Here is a 22,689-nt window from a genome sequence, read left to right as displayed (position 1 = left end):
TGGCTGGATTGTCTACACTCACTACAGGGGATTATTTGCGGCTCCGGGCAGCTTGACAAACTTATCTGATCGCGCTAGCGCGTCTTTTTGCTAATCTGTGCTGGCCACTGAAATCGTTAGGAATACATTAAGAAAATACGCATGTGTGTAGGAGGCACGATTACTAACTTACATGAAAATGGCAAGATGGATTTATGCTCTGTGAGTATTACTCTAAGATTTTCCTACTGTTTGAGACGGAAATATAACATTAATTTTTGTATTAAGTAGGGACGACAGCAAGCCAATATTGGTCAAGGAGGTAAATTTTCTCATTTTTCCTTTAATTTAAGAAAATATGTTTATAGTCTGACAAACCAATTTGTCAGCAGAAAAAACGTAAATTTGAAATTATAGGAACTTGATCTTTCACGTAAACAGTTTTCATAGATTACGCCGCCTTGTCACCTTTTTACTGACAAAGTTGGCTTGCTAGACTATTTTCTAGTCAAGTCTAGTTCAAGGAAAGTTCCTTTAAAAAGTTTCAAAGCTAAGAAGTTTTTAGTCAAGTTTATGCCATTAAATAACATCATATTGTAAAGTTTTCGTTTTTTTCTATACCATAAAATTTATTTTGCACCTGAAACTGTATCACGATCAAAACTATAATCAAAACATTTCTAAAAATCTCTTTGGCAGACAAAACGGATTCCGAATACTGGCAATTGGAATAGTTTTAAGTTTTTTAAATCTTTTTAAGTTTGGAAGGCATCCTAACGGTATTCACCAAGAGACATAACTCTGGGACGGTCCGCGAACAAACTTTTTATATTATTTTGCTGTTGACCTCAACTCTCGGCTGCGTTCGATTTTTGAAATCTATCTTTTTAATCGTCGTCAACTTGGCTCAGTTTTAAAACATAAAATATGAGTGCTGAAATATCGCTAACTGACGCTCAATAATAAGTTGATCCATATGACCTCATTTTTAACTGGCAATCTTTATATACATATTCTGGCTTACATTAAAAAAACTTTAAATTTTAAATAATTCCAGAATGAATTTAGTTTAATTCTACACGTAATTTGTGGTTTTAAAACCGATATTATTTGTAATAATTTTTGAAATCTCAATACATTTTCAAACATTGTTTCTTTGTTAATTATTATTATAAATATATACATATATATTTTGTTTAAATTTGTATTTTTGTAGGCAATTCAGGTTAAAAAATACACCACATGTCAAAAATGCATATTGCATACCCACTTGCATAGGTCTATGTAATTATTGATACATACATATTCCAATCTCGTTATGGATCATTAGAAGTGTATACTTTCCTAGTTAAAATCGAGAGCTAGAAGTTGTTATGTTCCTCGCTGCATTTTGCAAAAAATGGTCATAACTTCCGCAAACCTTGTAAGATGCCAAACTGGATATCAAATGATGAATCACAACGCAAACTGACAATGGAAACGCGAGAAACAAGCTGGTAAGCGAGATTGCCTTATTAATTAGGTATGTTAAACAGCGCTTATAACGACTTTTACAGCCACAAGGGGACGCCAAAAAAGTATACTGGCTGGTCTAATTGCGCTCAACGCTGGCCGAAATTAAAAAGAAAAGTCCCACAGCAAGAATCCCGCCTATTTTTAAAAATGGAACCCGCCGATGATTCGTCTAATTAATAAACCAATCACGTACGGTCGCGCCGTGGCGCGGCGCGGCGGGCGCGGGTGCCGGGGGATGAACGGTCGGAAATTCGAATACTATATTTTTTCTGCACTCAAAGCACTGCATTACGATGATACTTGTATTTGGCTTGACGACCAATTTAGCTCGAAATTAATTTTTAGTGTGATTTTTAAAGCATAAACTAGCTTTAATAAAACAGCTAATCATCAACACACCCATATCTGATCTTTAGTAAAATATAAATTGACACTTCGAATCAGTAAACCATTTATCTTATCGAATCAATCTGTTTAAAATTAAAACTCTGATAAAAATCACAGTATGTTATGAGAGCGGCAGATTATTATGACACGGCATAATGTTTCCTTTCTGATTGAATGGACATGAATGAAGCTATTATTAACAGCACGCCCAATATTGACACCGAAAAATTACGGAAAAAAAAATACTCGAAGCCTGTGTGCCGGGAAAAAATAATCATTTATCAAATAAATGCATTCCCTGTTATGTCCTTGCGCTGCGTGACTGCAAAAACTAGTTGAATAATAAACGCTGAGGCTGGCAACACTGGGAGCCGAAGACGTCCGAAGAGCGGCGAAAGCGGGCGAAGATTAGCGAGCGTGAGTTTTTGTTTGCATCAATTGATGCGCTCGCGCTGCGCATTCGCACAATGAATAATTCAAAAATTGACATGAAATGGCGTATGGTTCTTTTTTTAAATGAAAGGTGCCCGATTGAGGACTGTAACCGTCTGACGAATTCATCGGGCAACGGCTTTTTGCTGGCCGTAATTACTGTATTACTTTTATAGATTATGAAATTGATGTGGGAGCGTGATAGACTCCCGAAAACGGCTGTCATCTGAGTTTGCTGATTTAACCACTTTAAATCGCCATCAAATTCTCAGAGCAAAAATTTCAAAATGAACACAAACTTCCAAGCAAAGTATCAAATAAACTTTGCTAAAACACTCGGAATATTTTATTAATTTCAGTGTGTAGCGCCCACACACACTCAAAAACGGCAAAATAATCACGTTTGTTGTATGGGAGCCCCACTTAAATATTTATTTTATTCTGTTTTTAGTATTTGTTGTTATCGCGGCAACAGAAATACATCATCTGTGAAAATTTCAGCTGTCTAGCTATCACGGTTTATGAGAGCCTGGTGACAGACGGAGAGACAGACAGACAGCGGAGTCTTAGTAATAGGGTCCCGTTTTTACCCTTTGGGTACGGAACCCTAAAAACGTTCAAATATATAAAGTAACTCCAATTATTGCAACTGGCGAGTATAATTATTAAGCGACTTAAAAATACTAGTGAGTGTAGCCGTAGTGATCTAAATATCTTGAGTATGTATGTTTACGTTCATTATTGTAGGTGAATGAACACTCATCATGTCATAACTAAGAAGTGAGAATCATACGTTTACCCCTAAGTTGCACAATAAACGCAATCTTATACGTAACCAGCATCTTTGTCTGATAAGTTGAAGCTAACTCAAACTAGGAGCATCGATGTACAGGGTATTGTACATCGATGAATAGGAGCAATAACATATTTGTTCACATTCTATCCCGCTAATGTCCGATAACAAAATGTTTTTACACTTTAGTCTTTTAGTGTTACTAACAGTAGATTACTCACAGTATAAGTTACTTCTAATGAGTTATTTTTTATTTGTAAGTTTATAATTTTTTATCTATCACAACCACATGTTTATTGTAATATGGTACCTATACATATAAATGTCACTAAGCTGCTACATAGATATCTTCGTGTAGGTGCGTATAAAACATCAAGGATGATTACAAGAACCTCGAAGCTAAGCATTTATATAGCCAGCTATAAACATGAATTTATTGGCTAACCGCAAATAAAATCTCGTCTCTTATGACTGAAAATATAACATCCAATGCCATATTAATATTACCAACGTCATCTTACATTTAAAACAACGTAATTAAATTTTAACAAATTTGAAAATGGAATGGGCGTCCGCGTGAAACCGAAGCGCGGGAAATGCCACAGACTCATCAACATAGGACGGCAATGCTGCAATGACAAAAAAATAATTAAATGCGAGTAATGCTGTTAATGATGAACCCAAGCCTGTGACCATTTCCAAGTATAAGTAATCTTGTCATCTGAATTCTGCTTTCGATTGCCCAAAAGGTCCTCGTGTGTTTTTTTGAATAAATGGCTTCATCCCTCACTAGTAAGTAGCCAGTGACTTACGATCACATGATGCCTTTTTTGTAAAGCGACACTGGTTGATTATATCATTAAGAATACAGTTACGATAATGAAAAAATATAATTAAAAAGTTATTCCTGATGAGGAAACGTGATCGGAATGAAGTTGGACCTAAAATGAAGATTCCGAGCGATTTCTGGGGAATCATGGGTACTTTATTGTTTGTCTGAATTGTTTACTCGATTGGACGAAACACAGAAATGCACCATAACGATTAAATTAATTATAAAAACAAATGAAAGTCCTGTATAGGTGGCTAAGTTTATACATTTTTGCCACAGGTAAATACTTATTCAACGCCGGAAGTCAAAACACTGATTTAAACTTTCACGATTTTTACTCATTATTATTTGCCGGAAGTCAAGTTCTTAAATACCTACTTCTTTAACATATCACGCTCACGGTTTACTACGGTACTATGTGAATTTGAATTTCTGAGAGTGTACAAATATTTATGTCGCTTAAAAGGCGGTAAATTTGACAATGTATGGACTAGCTATGTCTACCTTTATTTTTATTTGTTCTGGTTGTCCGAAACAAATGTCCAGTCAGTATATAATCTCATCTTAGTCCTTGTATTGATCAAATATTAATAATAGGCTATTTGACTAATTTTTGAAAATGGTTTTAATTGATTGTTTATGACTTAATAATTACACTACATTGATATTTCCGTGAAATTTCCTGTATTAAATATAAAAAAACAATTTTAAAGTTTATTTATTTTGAACGCGCCTTAAACGCTGTTTTTGCAAAGGGGCTAATCAGGTGACACTTGTGACGTCACACGCGAGTAAACTCAGTCAATGACCTTAGTAAATCTTATGGTTTATGTGCATTGAATTGATTATTTCACTGTAAAATGGTATATAAATGGTGTATAGTGCCGCAATGTTCAAGTACGACTATAAAAAATCCAGATAAATTGTTTGTTTCCGTTCCAACGAATCCCAAAAAAAGAAAAATGTGGTTAAAACTAGCGCGAAGAGACCCAAAGAGCATTTTAGCGCATACAAATGTTTTTATGTGTGAAGACCACTTCGATGTAAGTAATATTTAACTGTAAATAAATGTGGTAGTTAAAGCAGCGGATTTTGTTGTATTTAACGAAACAAGATCTAGGTATTTAATGTATTACTACATAACCTCATAACATAGCTCTTTCAGCATTAGTAGGTAGTAGCATACTTTTTCTTTCAAACTAAAGTGCAGTATGGAGATACTATTCTCGTCATCGTATTCTATAGATATATCGTCGTCGTATTCGTATCATCGAAATCGAAATATTCGTAAATAAACAATTTCTACGTATACTCACACAGCTGTTTTTACATTTAACGTTATATATTTTTAATGTTCAAATACCCTATTCATGCCCTATTAAGTCGTAGTTTTAAGATAGCTCGTGTAAAATTATGCCAACACTGAAAGAAAATTACCGCCGTTATTAATTCATAGAAGCGATTATCCTCTAGATAAATACTAAATAGGTACCTTGATACACGTTAATCGCATCATTCTTGAGGTTTAGACTTGTAAAGTTAAAAAAGTGGAGATGTTCATTTTCTTCGTATTGTTATTACTTAATTAATGTTTAAGGAATGTAAGATTTCTAGTTATGGCAATAAACTTTTTTTTATCTTTATCTTTAAAATAGTTTTAATAACTTTGGAAAGACAGGTCACAACAATATCTCTAAACAAAATAAAAATACGCTGTGTTGACGACGAGCTACGATCACGACATTCAGGCCAATTCGAACGTGCACTGAGATCAAACCGATATTTGAATAATAGGGTAATTGTGCCTGTTTGCCGTCCAGTGCTAGTTTCCGTCCACTTGACGGAGTTGCTACAAAGAATTGCGTAGTTAAGTACAAGTAGTGTACAAGTAGTAAATTAAAAATAAAACATTAGTCGCAGCTTCGCATCCGTGCTTTTCAGAGGTCATAAAACCAAGAAATAAAAGTTTAGGCGGGAAATGTTAATTGTTCTAGCTATTTTAAGTACTATTTTTAGCACGTATGTATACTTAGAAGTATAATTAAAGCAAAAATAATCAGTTTTATAAAGTTTTTTAAAGAAATCTTAGAGAAATTTAGTGGACGAGAACTAACATACCAATTTTGTGAAGTTTTTAATTTTCGTCCACGGACGGAGGGAAACCGAAATAGCTAGGCGAATATTTAATATGGTGATTTTATTTAAATATAATATACTTAAGTATTATTATCTACTTAATACATTTGTTTTTCCTCTTAATATGATCTGTATTATTATGTATCGCCTATTAAAGCCGGCATTTAGTTTACGTCCACTCGTGCACTATCCTTTGTCAACGGTGCGTGAATAAAATGGTATTTTGTAAAATTGATTTTGGACCAATTAAGGATTGTTGAATTTGGTATGAAAATAGCTTGAATCCCAAGGAAGGACATAGGTTAGGTTTATCACGAAAATAATCATTATACGCGGTCGAAGTCACGGGCGGAAGCTATAAAAACCAATAAATGATTTATATATAACATAATAGCTAAAAACGAAAAAGTATAATCTATTTTTAACTCAATAATGCAGTGGTCGGAAACTAGCTCATACGTGGACGAACACTAACACATAGGTGGTCGGAAACTAAAATAACACTACTTTTTCAAATTATATTTTTTATAAAATAAACCGTAAATATTATTTAAGGTCAAGTTATATTAACCTTAAATTGACAATATGAGCAATACAAACAAATATAACACAACACTGATTTAAACTTTCACGATTTTTACTCATTATTATTTACAACGACGGGACTTAATCGCGTAAAATAAGTATTAAACCCACCTCCGACGTTTCGAGGACGGCGTTGTTGTTGAGTCTTCTCCGAGACCACGGGGACAACGCCGTCCTCGAAACGTCGGAGGTGGGTTTAATACTTATTTTACGCGATTAAGTCCCGTCGTTGTAAATAATAATGAAATATAACACATTTAAGTAAGAGTACTTCAAGATTTTTTTACGCATTTCAGACGCAGTTGGCATCTCCTATAATTGGACATAATCTGACACACCCTATCTATTAGAATCATATCAGTTAGCTGTCATTCGGGCGTTAATTTCGCTCTGACTTGTCCGTACATGTATTAGTATTAGTACTATTAGTGCGAGCGAGACGCCTGCATCAATGACAGGTAACTGATATTATTCCAATACGATTCGAATATCGGTTTGATGTCAGGTGCATATTCGAACTGCCCTGAATCTTGATTAAATAAAAATACGGACAGAAGTACTCACTTGTATGATGAAAATGACATGTTGCTGTCCAAAGGCTGATCGTCTACCGATCCAGTTGTTGTCAGCATTAGTGTGTTCATTCGTGGTATAACCTGACGTATCGATGGAGCACTACACTAGTTCGACGGTCGATAACTGCGTCACGGAAACGCGTAGCATCGCGTATATCACGTCACTAGCGGCCGTCCCATGTCTGAAAAAAAGTGTAGATTTATTTCTTTCTGGATTTTAAAAATGTCTCGAATTTGGTGGAAGGTTTTTCAAGGGCATGTTTAAGCCGTATATATGTATAGAAAAACAAGAACACACAATGCTATATGTACTGAGTTTACTGCTACTGCAGTGAGAGGAGAAATGATACTGTCCTCTTCGATAGTGACTTTTTAAAGAATAACATTCTCTGAGAGCAATTATATAAATACAATCTCGTTATGAGTTGTGCCGTGAAAAACCGTTTGTTGAATATCGCTCGTCACAACCCTAGATGAAAATTAAATGTCGGATGATTTACGATTAATATCTAAAAAGCAGCCGAATTTTATTTGTTTCCTTATTGGTTAAGAATTTTAGTTTTTATGTAGGCCAGTAGGGATTTAAAACTGTTAGCATAAAAACAATAACTAATTTCGGCGAGGTTTAATTATAGTTATGTATGAATGGTGAAACATACGATACGACGAACGGTAGACGTTATTTTTAAACCGATACAATATGCTCAAATACATATGAAATTATTTTCCGTAGCTACAAAAACAGTAACTGTGGAAAATGTAAATATATACTTCTTCAGCAATACTAAAGTTATAGGGTTTATAGTTCGTGTTAATGCACGTCGGTAAGAGTACATATTATGTAGGTGCAATGTCCCTCGTAAGTAAACAAGTACTACATTTTTTTTTAAATCCATTATTAGGGTAATTATTTACCGCGTTTGAAGTTACAATAGGTAGCATATTCTTTAATTTTATGCACACTCCAAGTGCTATTCTCGAGTTATAAGCTGTATAAACATAATAATCTACGTGTTTATTTGTTAAAATGGTCTTTTAGACTCGAAATACATGGCGTGTTCGCAAGTCATGGCCAAGCGCTTATTACATCAGCAATCCATAACTAGTTCCATGAAAGTCGCAGTTTTTCCTTCAATCTTGTCAACTAAGAAAAAATACATCTAACATAGCACGGACCAGTATCAGATTTGAGATACCGGCCCGTGTAACCGGCCGAGCGGCCATATTGAATCTGATTGACAGCTGTCAATGTCGGCGGCCCTGTGACGCGTCGCCGCGCCTGCGCGCAGCGCTACAAAGCGCGCGTATAGAAAAAATGCTTTTTGTCGATGGTCTAAACTTTTTCTAAGTTTTTTACGGCGTTGTGATGGTCACGTCACACTGTCAAGTTTGCGCTGGTGTAAATGAGATTTATTTTTTAAATGTTTTTTTACCTAGACGTTTGTTAAATTAAGCGAAGTTGTGTTTCGTTATGTTAAAATTTATAAAATAAGGATGATAAAATTTAGTTTTAGGACAAGATAACTACGCAACATCAAGACTTAGTTTAGCCAATTTATTTCCCTAACAAAATTTAATTCAGTTATGAAACTGAATTTGTTCCGTACAAGGAAAACCTGTTTAACACCCCATTTACTTATTTTTACCTACGTAATAGCCATACACAGATTTTTCACATATGATATAATTCAGAGCTGCGATTTATTGGCAAGGAAATAAATAATTAATAAACATAGAGGAAAACCACTAGATAAATTACCGTTTTATTACTATTAATAAATAATACTATATTGCTGGAGTGATGTCACTGTCGCACGTGCTGCGGGGAGTTTCTGTTTTTGTCACGCTAAAACCCAAAAAAATACCTACAGTCTTGCGTAATTTCCCCTATAATCCTCTTATACCTCTTGCAATTAATGCTGGTCCCTATGACAGTTCCCTCCAGTCTCTTTTGTAGTGCCCAAAGATAGATATAACTCCGTAATAGATGGATACAGTCTAAGGAAAAAACGTGCCTCGAAAATCACGAAAATTTTATTCTCGATCAGATGGCGCCACTAGTTTTGGCCTACTCTCGTATAGAGGGCGTTGACGGTTTCGTTTGTTATTTATAATTTTAACGCATATCAGTGAAAGAACATGGGTCAAAATCATATAAAAATAATTAATGCAAATAAAAAAATATTTATCCATATTTAAATACATTTTAACGTATTTTTATAAATCTTCATTTTGAGTTTTAAAGTATGTCGATAGATGGCAGTGAATTTACAGTGGTTACAAAATTTACTATGACAGTACCGCTCTATCTTATTATATCCTCTTTGGTAGTGCCTAATTTAAAAAAATATCGTATTTTTATTACTTAGCTTAGTCAATTACTTAATTAATTAGTCTTAATTTAATTTAATTTAATCATATATTATTATGTAATTCGTTTTAAATGTTTTAACCTCATATGGAAATATTTTCTGGATTAAATAATTTCATTCATTCATCATTCAATTTAATTTTGTATCAAACAAAAACGTCTGCAAAATTCACTGTCTTGGGTGAGACTTGAACCCACGACCACTGGATCACTAGTACAGTGCTCTACCATCTGAGCTTAGCTTAGTCAATGATATTATTATTTTTTATTAAGGAACTTCTAAAAGCGTCCGAAAGCTGTAAATAAAGGTTTAGACCAATATGTTAATCTTTTGGGAGCCATTGAAGATCAGGATGTAATTGAAGCTTTGATTTTTTAGGTAAACATGCTCCATCCTAGACCATATCGGCACTTACACTTACTATCAGAAGAGGTTGTGGTCGAATGTTTACATTTAACCAGTAAAAAAAAGAGTTTTTATTAAGCCAAAGGGCTGAGGACAAACGAAGAACGCCGAAGAATACAACGAAGATCAGAGTACTGTGGATAGGCTTCAGTTACACTCCATTGTCTAAAGAATGAATCAATACTATGCCTCAATCGGTGTCAATGACCTCATGTATAGGTAGTATAATTCATAAAGTCTATTGAATTCCTTAAATTTGCAATATGCCTAGTTAGGTATACTTTTGTCTACCAATTATTAAAAGAACACAATGACTACACAAAGCATTTTTTGAAATACTTTTTACGTACCTAATATACGTATATAATGTAATAGTCGCCATCAGATATATCAGAGCGCCCGAGGTACTCAAAATATCTGTACACGCACTCTATCGCCTTGACAATAGAGGCGTGTTCAGATATTTGTGAGCACCTCGGGCGCTCTGATATATCTGATGGCGACTGTACATAGATAATTTTGTAAACATTCTTTTCTAAATTAACTAAATAACGTTTAAAACATATTTTTTTTAATGTGTTAAATATAATACATATTTTGTACCTACTATATTCGAAGTCAATTTAAAATAACTAGGTATAATAGCCCTTCAGATATTTTTAATAACATGAAAACAAGTAATTAAAAACAAGTAATCAAGACAGTCAATTTTGGCAAGGTTTGTATACCTTAATAACAGAGCCACGCCTTCGTCTTTCCTAAAACCCAACTTTTTAGATATTCAAAGTCAATGACGCCTTGGCAAAAAATTGGCACTCAAAAAAGAAATTTTGCATAACGGTAAACATGTCAATTACTTTTCTGTTAGTGTGTTTAACTGTTAAATGTAGCCTGAAAACTAAGGGGTGTTTCTGAAGACGTTTAAAAAAGTATTAAGATTTAATTTCGTAGATGTAACAAAATTATTTATTTTTAGCTTAAACTCAACAGACTGATGTACTGTATATCAGTATATAGAAAGTTTATATTTTGATCATCTTTTCAATCATTTTAAATCTTAGGGCCACCCAACACTAGCGTCTTTCGAGCGTCGTCGTCTTGCCAGCGCCCGCGCAACGCGCAACTTTTGCGTTGCGTCGACGCAACGTCGGCAGCGTTTATCGAGCGCCAGCGTCTTACCAGTGTCCACGCAGCGACGACGCGACGTCTCTAACGTCTTTCGAATGTCGGCGTCTTGCCGGCGTCTTCCCATCAGCGTCTTGTCAGCGCCTACACAGATAAATAGACGCTGGCAAGACGCTGAAAAGACGTTCTTTCGAAAAACGATCTGACGTCGCGTCGTCGCTGCGTGGACGCTGGTAAGACGCTGGCGCTCGACATACGCTGCTGACGTCGCGCCGGCGCGCAACGAAAGGTTGCGTTGCCGTTGCGGAGGTACCCTAAAAATTTTTTTTTTATAGTTTCTCTTTTGCCGTTCTGTCGCAATACATGATTTATATATCAATGCCAAATTGCAGCGTTTGCAGCTTTCTAGTACTAACGATCACGGAGCAAAGCCTCGGACAGACATGGCGAAACTATAAGGGTTTCTAGGCGACTACGAAACCTTAAAAATGTGCATAACAAACCTACCATAGTTCAATCCGTTCATATCTCACAGCTGCGGCCCACTTTCGGTTTCATCACCTCACTGGTCACTACATCGATAAAATCTGACTTATCGACAACCCGTCACAGCACTACGCTACCTCAGATAACATCTAGACAACTTGTAACTAGAATTCGTATTAAACCTTTTTTACGCGGGAAAAAATTGCAGCGTTTTTTGTCTATTTTACGCTATATAATGAGACGTTCAATACGTCAGCAGATGTTCGTGAATAAACTAGAATAAACTATTAATTAAGTGTGTTTTAAACAATACAATTTTATGGCCTAGTTATGGCATACATAATATGTAATTACTTACGTACAACAGGGGCACATCTATACCTGCACTAAATAATGCTTTCGAGTGTATTTTTTTATGGCCTGTTTACGAGACCTTTAGAAGCCAAAATGTAATTATCGTAATATACTTAATATATATATTAGGGTTGCGATACAAACATACTCGTTACATAGAAATAGGATTAAGGTCTTCGTTTAATGATAATAATGATCTAAGAAGTAAAATATATTATCTAGGTAAGAGGTAGTTGCAAGATTTGTCACATTGTGTTTATTTTAACAAAATATCCGAAAATGAAGAAATAATTAAGAAAGAAAGCGCAAATTGTGTAAGGTAGTTGAGCGATTTCAAAAATTTGTGCACTATTTTTATTAACTCGGAGCTCTTTTCCTTGATTCTCTTACTAAGAAACGTTGCCGCTTTTAAAGTTAAAATAAATAAAAAGATAGGTCAAACCAAATTGTTAGTAAGTAAAATAAGAACAAAAAACTATACTCATCATTTTCTTTTGGGTGCTAGTACTAGTGTAAGACAAAGATAGTATGATTCTCTCTGTCTATTTTGGACATGAGACAGTCCTTTGACAAACTATAATTAGGAGTCAAAACTGCTATGTACAAAAATTTGGAAATTGATAGAATCAGATCAAGCTAACTCTGTATGGGATTTGCAATGAAATGACAAAGTGTGGCAATGTCAACAACATCATTACTCATTAGGCATTAAAATACTCGTGTGATCCTTTTATGAAACTCATTTCATTCGTTACATAAACCCACACTCGTATTTTAATGCCTTTCATTATATAGCAGCCACATAAACTATACTATTAAAACCCGCTTAGCCTTTAATGCCAAAAAAATATATTTTATGCCAAAAATGCCTTACATAATTTTAGAAAATAACTGATATTTACTCTTCAAACTGTTGGATCGATTTCTGTCAAACATATCTAAGAACCTCCGCAAGGATACTCGGTTTCACGTAAGAAAAAATACATCGAAATACGTACAGTGGAAGGCAAAAATATCGATCCAGACAAATTGCTCAAAAATATGTGAACACGACTTTACTGTCTAAGGTGTAAGAGCGTACACATATTTTTGAAACATTGGGAATGTATATATATTTATTATTTATTCCCTTCACTGTACATCCGTTGGAGAGCTACGACGCCACAGACAGACAGACATTGGCGTGGAACATGTGTGTGGTCCGTCATGAGTGAGCTACGAGCGGTCGGGTTGAGCTGGAGCGAGGCCAGAAGGGTCGCTGAAGATAGGAAGGAGTGGCGCGAGCTTGTGAAGGCCCTTAGCACCTTTGGGGTGCCGGACAACAACAACAACAACATATGTATAACACCCCTCTTTTTGCACCGGGGGGTTAGAAACAACAACACAATGTATCTGATCATTCCTTGTACCTACATGTAGATGTCAAATTATTAATCACGGCGTCATGGCAGACATTCGTGTTTTGATAAGCGAATACAAGGAAATTAAAAACATCCGCGTAGGGCGGGGATGTATAATGTATCATTTTAAAACTGTAAGCCACGAACGGTGATGAAAAACTTCTGAACGGTAACGTTAGATACCTATTTATACGTAAAAAATGTAAAATGCATTGGGATAAATTCAAAAGCGGGGTAACTTTGAAAATCAGTAATATCTACAATGGTTTGTAACATTTTGTCAGTTGATGACAGTTTGATGTCTGTAGGTACATAGGTCATGGTTAGTCTTTCCCGGTATCTAGCAGCCTAGCAATCTTTGAAAATAGCAGTGTGTATAAGATGTTTAAAAGTCCAATACATGATTGTATTATATGAGCTTTTAAAGGCCTGTGCACACCAGATGCGTAGACGAGAACCTGCATGTGCGCGTTGCAATATGCAGATCCTTATGAGAGACGGCACACCGCTACGCACATGAAGCCGGTGTGCTCTGGGCCTCTGGTCTTTTTACCTACACCAGAGGCACTAGGCACTAACCCAAGCGCAATCTTGGTTGCACTCTAAACAGCCTATTATTCGGTTGTCTAACTAATCCCAATAATAAATGTGGCGTGGACACGTACGAAAGTCATGATTAAAAATAATATGTCAAGATGACAAACTTATATAATATTAAACGTACATATTTATGAAAAACGTCTATTTTTAGCACCACTTCTAATGTTTGACACCATGTCGCGTCGTGTCAATTTGATACTTTAGGTCGTGGCTAAAATGGCCGATGAGCGCTCAAAACCGCGATTAAGCGTCAAATGTCGGAGTTTCGACGCTACATTGAGTCACAAGACACTTATTGTTCTCATGTCAATGACTCCATGCATGCCCTATGTATGTTTACAACTAGGTATGCCCCGTGATCTTTTTTCTGCAAGATATTCCCTCATTCAAGATTTCAAGCTCCTATTAAGCAGTTTAGACCATATTTCACGACGTAAGGTGCACAGCTATCTGACTGACTCCGTGCACTACGCGATAATGCTCTTCGGATACCTTCCCTATCTTTAAAGTTAAACGAATCGACATTTACAAATTACGAAAAATTTACAGTGCGCGACAAAATCGACAGGAGACGGATGGAGAGTATATAAAAACCAGGCTTCTGGCAAGATATTCCATTTCGCATATGGCAACCCTATCTGAAATCTCAATTGAAACAGTTGTCAGCAGACATCGGCGTTTTCCTGCTGTTTTGCAGTTCATGGTCGTCACTCAAGAACCTTTTTGCCCCAGCGGCCATGGTTCTATGAGCAATATCCTGCCTATGGCTACTTAAGTCTGGCAACTCTCTGAGCCACATTTTGTAATTAGATTTTGTACTTTATTACATTGAAGTACGGTAAAAATACGTATATTCCCTATATCTGCCATAAGCAGCACAAGAAACGCATTATAGCTTTTTCGCTGTATAACTTGTTCAGATATCAATCTTATTAAAATTGTCGATGCAAAAAATCAAGGTGCATCAGATAGCAATGCAATTTACCTGAGGTTCTGAATACATTAGGCAAAAACCTAGTTTTTATTCAGTATCTATCGTTAGCCAAGGTTGTGCCTAATTATGTTTTGTCCTGCTTTTATCACATAAATCTGTGCAAATGGACAAGAATGTCAAAGTAATTATTTTCCATAATTTCTAAGCTACACGAATGAAGGCGATATTTACATATTTTTTATAGAGTCCACTACACCGACTTGACTAGAATAAAGTGAGAGTGTCATTATAACGACATATTCTCGTAGAAATATGACATTAATGACGACATTGCCACACTTTGTCGTTGCAAAATCCATGCAGAGGTAGATTGGTCCGACTAGCTTAAATTTGAACCAATTCCCCGGTGTCTGATTGGCTTTCCGTATTTCCGATGCAATAATAATTATGCTAGCATGGGGCTAATCGGGTCGGAAGTAAGTCAAAGGAACTAGATGAAAAAAAAACACCTTCAGTTTAGGCTTATTTGAAGGGTCTCGGGAAGTACTTGATAGAACTGCAAAGGAGATAAGGTACTGTCAGCAATAAAAGTATGTATCATTTTTTTTTATTGACGGTACCCTGTTATTTATTTAACTTGTACATCGAAATTTTAATTACATGATACATACCTATTGATAGTGAGGTTACTTATATTGAAAGTAAATCTATTTTAACGGATTATATCGCGTATATGAATTTAAAATAAATCCCACAGTTCGTTCGTGGTCAACGGACAACGCACAAAGACAATAACATGTTAAAAGTGTTAATTTAAACTACGCAAATCAGCCATATTTATTTTTACCACACCAGCTGGTAAAGGCTCTCTTGATTGTTCAAAAACTGATGAGAAAAGAAAGAAATAAGGGAAGAAATTTTTTTGAGTTTTTTCCTTATGTCGGCTGGTAGGATTGACTTTTAAATGATGATTTTGAATGGTAATATATGTAGGTTTGATTTGATTTAATTTAATTTTGTTAGATGTTTTACAGTTAGTATGTTCATTACGTTGGTGTGGTGAAAAATTTTGTGTTTCACTCGGTGGCAAAATTTGTTTAACCCTCGTGCCTTGAAACTTTCGCGACGCTCAAGATTCCACTTTTCGAACCACTTCAATTTTGGAATCTTTCGCTTGTTCGGGTATCAATATTAGCACGAGCGATTAAGATTTTTTTTTTTTTTTAAGCAACAAATTTGCCCAACATATGTGTCAAACACAAAAGCTGTCACTCGGACGCCACGTCACCGAAGTGCCAAAACTGAAATTGAACTTTATGTACATACACATAGGTCTATGTTGCTCTGTGGTCTGTAACCGATTAATCGGTCCTTGGCGTTGGACCTGCGGTGCCGATATATCCGTCATTGGCGTCCAAAAGGTCAATGTAGCTGATAGTAGCTATAGATGTTGGTCAAATGTTTTGTCGGATATTTTTATTACGATTCTATATAATAATATGTTATTATTAGTTACGAGTATCCTTACGCCATAACTTAGTTAGGTACAGTCAGCAAAAATATTAGCTTAGCACCTAGTAAGAACCACCTGGCACCACCTAGAAGAAGCACCTAGTAGCTAAGCTAATTGATTGATTGATTTGCATGGTAGGTTTTAATTAATTGTACTGTTTAACATTAGTATTTAAGTTTTTTGTTACTAACACTTCTATGGGCCATGCCTGAAAATAAATGATTATTTAATTTAATTTAATTTAATTTAATTTAATTTAATTTAATTTAATTTGAGTAGAAACATTATAAACAAAATTCGGCGTTGCGCGTTGATGTCTTTTGACACACTGTATTTTGGATCTCATTTCACATGAGACATGACATGACACGATTTCATATAACACCAACAAATAATGAGGATTTTTAAATAAACTACATACATTATTATTATTAAAGGAAATTAGGAAGGTGCTAGAGTGTGTGGAAAAGCCGAAAAAGAGTGGACGACCCCGACTTACATGGATGTCCGTAGTTAAGAAAGACCTAGAGAATAAGAATATAGACCCAACGACGACCCGGAACAGATACAACTGGAGAAAATTGATTAGGAGAGCCGACCCCAAATAAAAATGGGATAAGGCCTGAGGAAGAAGAAGAAGACATTATTATTATTAAAATAATCTAATTATATATTTATGTATTAGGTCAGGTAAGTTGGTAGTTATTTTAACAAATACCGCTGTTTTATAAGATTGTGAATGATTTTGTGGTGAATAGGTGAAATACTTTCCACTTTTTCATAATCGTATATTTTGTATGGCCAAAGCAATGTTAAATACCTATTATTAAAGATGACAAAGATTTAATGATAGGTACAACTGTGACAAATTCGTGCTTCGTATTTGACTGGTAATGTAGGTAAATACTGTAAATAGCGCGATTTTAAGTAGTTATAGTTGTCAAAAGTTGACATTTGACACGTACACGTACAGCGCCATCTACTTCAGCTGTCAAACAACTAAAGCTGTCAACTGTGTTGTTATAAATTATATATATATATTTATAGGTATATGTTTGTGTTTATATGAATTTATATGTTTTAATTATTTACGTTTTTAATAATTGACCTATTTTTTTTCTGTTCATAGTGTTCGTTTGTCTTTCTTGATTTATTTATTGTTTCACTATCAATTGCTCAAAGGTTGGCTGGAAGAGATCCCTTATAGGGATAAGTTCGCCGTTGTACATTGTATATATTTTATTGTGTTTGTAATCTGTCTTATGTACAATAAAGTGTTACATAAATACATACATACAAACTGTTACATATTTTTTAGATTTTAAATCAGTAACTAAATTAAATTAAATACGATTTTGCTGGTCCATAGAAAAGCAGGTTTTAACATATTTTTATTAATTATTCATTGACCAATATGTATAACTAAGTATGTAGGTACAGAACATGAAAGTTTATTCACTCGTGGCGTCACAAAACGTACTTACAAAGTAACGTTTATTTTTATTCATTATTCAAATATAGGTGAGGGGTCGATACACGGACCTACCACGCTCATCCTATATGTCAATTTCACTACACTTTGCATAATGTACGTAAGTAATATTAGTTATTTAAACTTTATTGCACAGTAAAAATTGTACAGAAGGTGAATGAACCTAATACCAGAAGGCATTCTCTACCAATTAACCCTCGGGCCAAACAGAAATCAAGCAGCATTTTCAATGTACGAGAAATTTTATATTAAGTAAATATACCTATAAATAAGTATGTAATTATGTAATATAATATGTCATATTATTTTATTTAGCGCCTATTTACCACGCTGACAATTAGCACCTGACAGTGACAAATTTCTGTACATTGCCAGGTCTATAGGTCATTACAGTAGGTACAGCAATGTAAGGCGATATGTCATTGTCAGATGACAATGTGAAGCAGGGGCCGGGGGCCTGTTTCACCAAGCTGACAATTGACATTCGACACTGACAATTTCCTGTCCATTTCCGGGTAAATAAGTAACGACGGTACCTACCGCCAATATTTACTTATTGGACCAGCAATGTACAGGTAATTGTCAATTTCGGGCGACAATTGTCAGCATGGTGAAACAGGGGCCTGGCCCCTATTTCACCGCGGTGACAGGTGCGATAATTGTCGACATCACTGTCGCTGACGTCACAGGCCTCCATGGGCTCCGCTTACCATCGGGCGGGCCGTATTCCTGTTTGCCAGCATCATTGTATTATTTAAAAATACTTTATTATATCGGCAAAAAATGGGTTAGTTTATAATGATGATGATGACAATTGTCATATATTTAAAAGAATTTTCGGTAATTCTTGACAGGAAATGAGTTCTGTGTCGGAATTTCGTGACAATTGTCGTGTTTCTTGTGACAATTGTCATTAGCTTCGCAAAATAAGTACTTATTTATTGGCGATATAATGAAGTTTTTTTAAATTAAAATGTTGGTGCGATGGTAAGCGGTTACCGTAGCCTATGGAGGCCTGTGACGTCAGTAATAGTGATTTCGACAATTGTTACACCTGTCAGCATGGTTTAATAGGGGCCTGGTGGCTATGACACAATAGTTATTTGACAATTACCTAACGCCCGTCAAATAGTATGAAAATTGGAGCCCACGAGAATTTATTTTTAACCCCCGAAGCAAAAAGTGAGGTGTTATACCTATGTTTGACTCCGATGTCTGTCTGTCTGTGGCATTGTAACTCCAATCTCCAATCATAGCTATCAAATCGGTCCGTCCGACCGATTTCGATGCCTTTTTTTCACGTGCATGAAAGTGAGTTTCCTTGCGGTGCTTCTTAGCTATGTTTGATAGAAACCAATCAAGCAGTTTGAAGTGTATCAGCTCTTCCAAAATGATGTAAGGCATTTTTGTCATAAAATGGATTTTTTTGGCATACAGCGTAGGGTTTCTTTAAATATGAATTTAATAGTTATTTCCCTAAGCCGTACTTTTAGTTCCACCAGACTGTGATGTGTCATTTTACATATAGCCAATACCTACCTACTTTCAAGGAAAAACATACCTATTTAAACAGCCGTAATTCTCTGTCGAGTGCCTAATTTACGGAGCATGAAATTTAAGATTAATTGTGTAACAAACCATATGATTTGATTGTAATTATAAATCGATGATTTTAGTCTTTATTTGAAAGTAGGTAGGCAATCTCTAACCTTTATTTTTTAATTGAGAGTAACCCGATTGTGGCGCCCTCTAATACAACTACCGTTAAGCTTTCAGGTTAGCTAAAACGCATCGAAATCGGTCCGTCCGTTGCAGGGCTAAGATGCCACAGACAGACACACAGACATTGGCGTCAAACATAATAACACACTTCTTTTTAAATCGTTTAAAAATGATATTGTAAAAGTCCACGTAACAAAACATGAACTCATTCAAAGATGTCGCCACTAATTTTGTTTTATACATAGGCACCAGTTCGTACCTTGTCACAGTGACAATGGTATGCGGACTAGCGACTTTCATATTCATTGTCACTGTGGCAAGGTACGAAACGGACGGTACGGAAATTTAATTCTTAGAGAGTACAAAAAATGGGTTAACAAGCTCATCTGATGGTAAGAAGACACCGTAGTTTATAGGTAAATGCTTCAAAACTCTAAATATGTCACAAGCGAGCTGACGACATTCATTGTTAATGACAGCTAACAGTTGGGGGGTTATTCCTGTTATCGCCGGACTCGCAAACTCCTTAGGTACTTAGGTAATATTTTGTGTATTTTTTTCAATTTTTTTTTAATTATTAAAAAAATATAAGTATGTAAGATTCTCATAAAAAAATATATTTAAGATTCTCACAATGAGTTCTTTCATTTAATATGTAACACGATATAGTTCGAAAAACTTTTTTTTTTAATTTTCTTATTTATTTAAAAGTGGCCCCCTTCTTTAAAATTCATTTGTTTACGTTACATGTCCGTCTTTGGGTCACAAACTTACATATGTATAATATTTAAATTTCAACTTAAATTGCCCATTAGTTTCGGAGAAAATAGGCTGTGACAGACGGACAGACAGACAGACAGACGCATGAGTGATCCTATAAGGGTTCCGTTTTTTCCTTTTGAGGTACGGAACCCTAAAAGTAGGTAACTCTGTCTGTCTGTCTGTGTGTTACCTCTTTACGATTAAACCGCTAGAGCTACTTAGATGAAATTTGGTGTGAAGATAGTTTGAGGCTCGGGAATGGACATGGGATAGTTTTTAACCATCATCATCATCATTCCAGGCAGATTAAGTTGACACTTTCTGCGATCTTGCTCAGATGGACAAGGAAACAACATATCTTTGTCCCTCTCAAAGTTTCATGAGAAAGGTTAGATTTAGGATGCGTATTGGCCTCTCCAACTCCGATAATCGCATGCGATTTGAAATACATTGCAGCATTTGGTCGATCGATTGAATTCGTTGCGCCTACTTAGCCAGCAATTATCTAAATAAAATATCTAAAATCCCATGCCATTTGTTGCAACGTCTATAGACGCCTCATACAGAATTTTTGTTTCGTTTCACACAAGTTTTTGGACGAGTGCCGTCGGCAGATGAAACGCAGACGTCTGTGATGAATCTTAGTTTACATAATAGATAGTTAACTATGTTCAATATTTACTTTAAGCATATTGCTTATCTTTAAATCTTGAATCCTCTAATGATGTCGTATTAAGATTTTATCGACAACCTATTGGTTGCGCTATTTATTACTAGTGTGAACGCGACGCACTGATATAAGCCAATAATTTTAAGTAAATTATAATTATTGTAATTTTTTTGTTTAAAATATAGTAAAGTATCTGAAATAGTATAAATACTTGTTTAAATACGTGTGATTATGTTATTACTAAATCAGACATTAACATTTATATTGTAATCTATAATTTTACGCTTAAATAGGCGGAAAAGGGCAATAAGAAAATTTAACTTTATCAAATGGCGTTACGAAAATTATTAAAATTAAACACAATGAGGTTTCCTAATTAGAACACTTGTGTTTAATTGATATTGAGAAATTCATTTTTATCCATTAATTGTTTTTAAGCAATAATTGGGCTTATCTCATGTGGTCGCAAGGCTGTACTCCCTTTTTGGCGAAAATTATATTGCCGAATTTCACTTAGCAACCAACTTTTCGCCAAAGTTTCATTTGACAAACCAATCTTTACCAAATAATTACTTCGCAACCATGTCATTTCCCAACCCCATAGTTGGGAAATGAAAATGACGTACTAGGTTGGAAGGTTAGGTTGGATTATGTAAAGTTGGGAAATGAAATTCGGCCAAATGAAACTTTGGCGAAAAGTTGGTTGCCAAGTGAAATTCTGCAATACAATTTTCGGCGAAAAGGCAGTAAACCAAGTGGGGCTTCCATACAACAACCGTAATTTTTTGCCGTTTTTTGCGTAATGGTACGGAACCCTTCGTGCGCGAGTCCCACTCTCACTTGGCCGGTTTTATTTATAATGAATGATATAGGGCACCTAATTAGTGCACTTATTTTAATTTAGTTATTTGTCTATTTATTATTGCATTATAATTAATTAGTACAAACCTGTCCAAACACTATAATGAGCAAGTCACTTTAGTCTCAAACACACACAATGCACTTAAAATGTAAAATCACAGTTTCATAAAATCTAAATATCCATTTAACCCAAAGGTGAACGCGAATTGAACTTTAACCACTTCAGATGTCAACTTGTCACAATAAATTTCAGACTGACTATCACAAATCACAAAAACGGTCTTATTCTAATCATAACACACACGAGAGTCTGAATACGAATATAACGGATTCGAAGTGTCCGGAGTTCGAAATTTGAAATTTGAATTCGAATTTCGAACGTTGCGCGGCGCTGCGCGGGACACGAGCGACTGGCGGCGCACGCGGCTCAGACGGGGGCTTGCGCTGAATGCAGGTGTCGCCAACCTTTTCCTGATGCGCAGTTTTAGCGACACTAGTGTGAGACTGTTTTATTGCAGCTAATTGAATTTCAGTCGCATTGCGCATCGTATATTCATGCATTTTATTTATTTATTTATCGTTATAGGGAAGTGCATGAGCGGTAGAATTATTCACTTAAATTAAAAAGTCTACCAGTCACGCACAGTAGGTAATGTAGATAAGTATCAATTTTTTTTTCTTAAATAACGCTATTCATTTTATACCATTTGTTGATTTATTTTATAAAAAAAAAATACTTATTCGTTTTATTTATTACTT

The 22,689-nt window shown here is 35.3% G+C and overlaps 1 protein-coding gene across 1 annotated transcript in view; it reads right to left on the bottom strand.

Annotated features, from left to right (window-relative positions):
- LOC134751009 (transcription factor Sox-17-beta.3) overlaps positions 1–22,341 on the bottom strand; it is a 141,021-nt gene extending 118,680 nt beyond the window's left edge. Inside the window, exons 1-2 of the mRNA XM_063686324.1 lie at positions 22,018–22,341; positions 7,224–7,416 (exon numbers count right to left, since the gene is read on the bottom strand). Of these exons, the coding sequence (XP_063542394.1) occupies positions 7,224–7,303 (80 nt within the window). The 5' untranslated portion in view covers positions 7,304–7,416; positions 22,018–22,341. The remainder of the gene's footprint in view (positions 1–7,223; positions 7,417–22,017) is intronic.
- Positions 22,342–22,689: the final 348 nt, after the last annotated feature.

The sequence above is a fragment of the Cydia strobilella genome, chromosome 21 (assembly GCF_947568885.1).
Source record: "Cydia strobilella chromosome 21, ilCydStro3.1, whole genome shotgun sequence".
Classification (NCBI taxonomy): Eukaryota; Metazoa; Arthropoda; class Insecta; order Lepidoptera; family Tortricidae; genus Cydia; species Cydia strobilella.
This window is presented reverse-complemented; position numbering and strand designations above follow the sequence as displayed.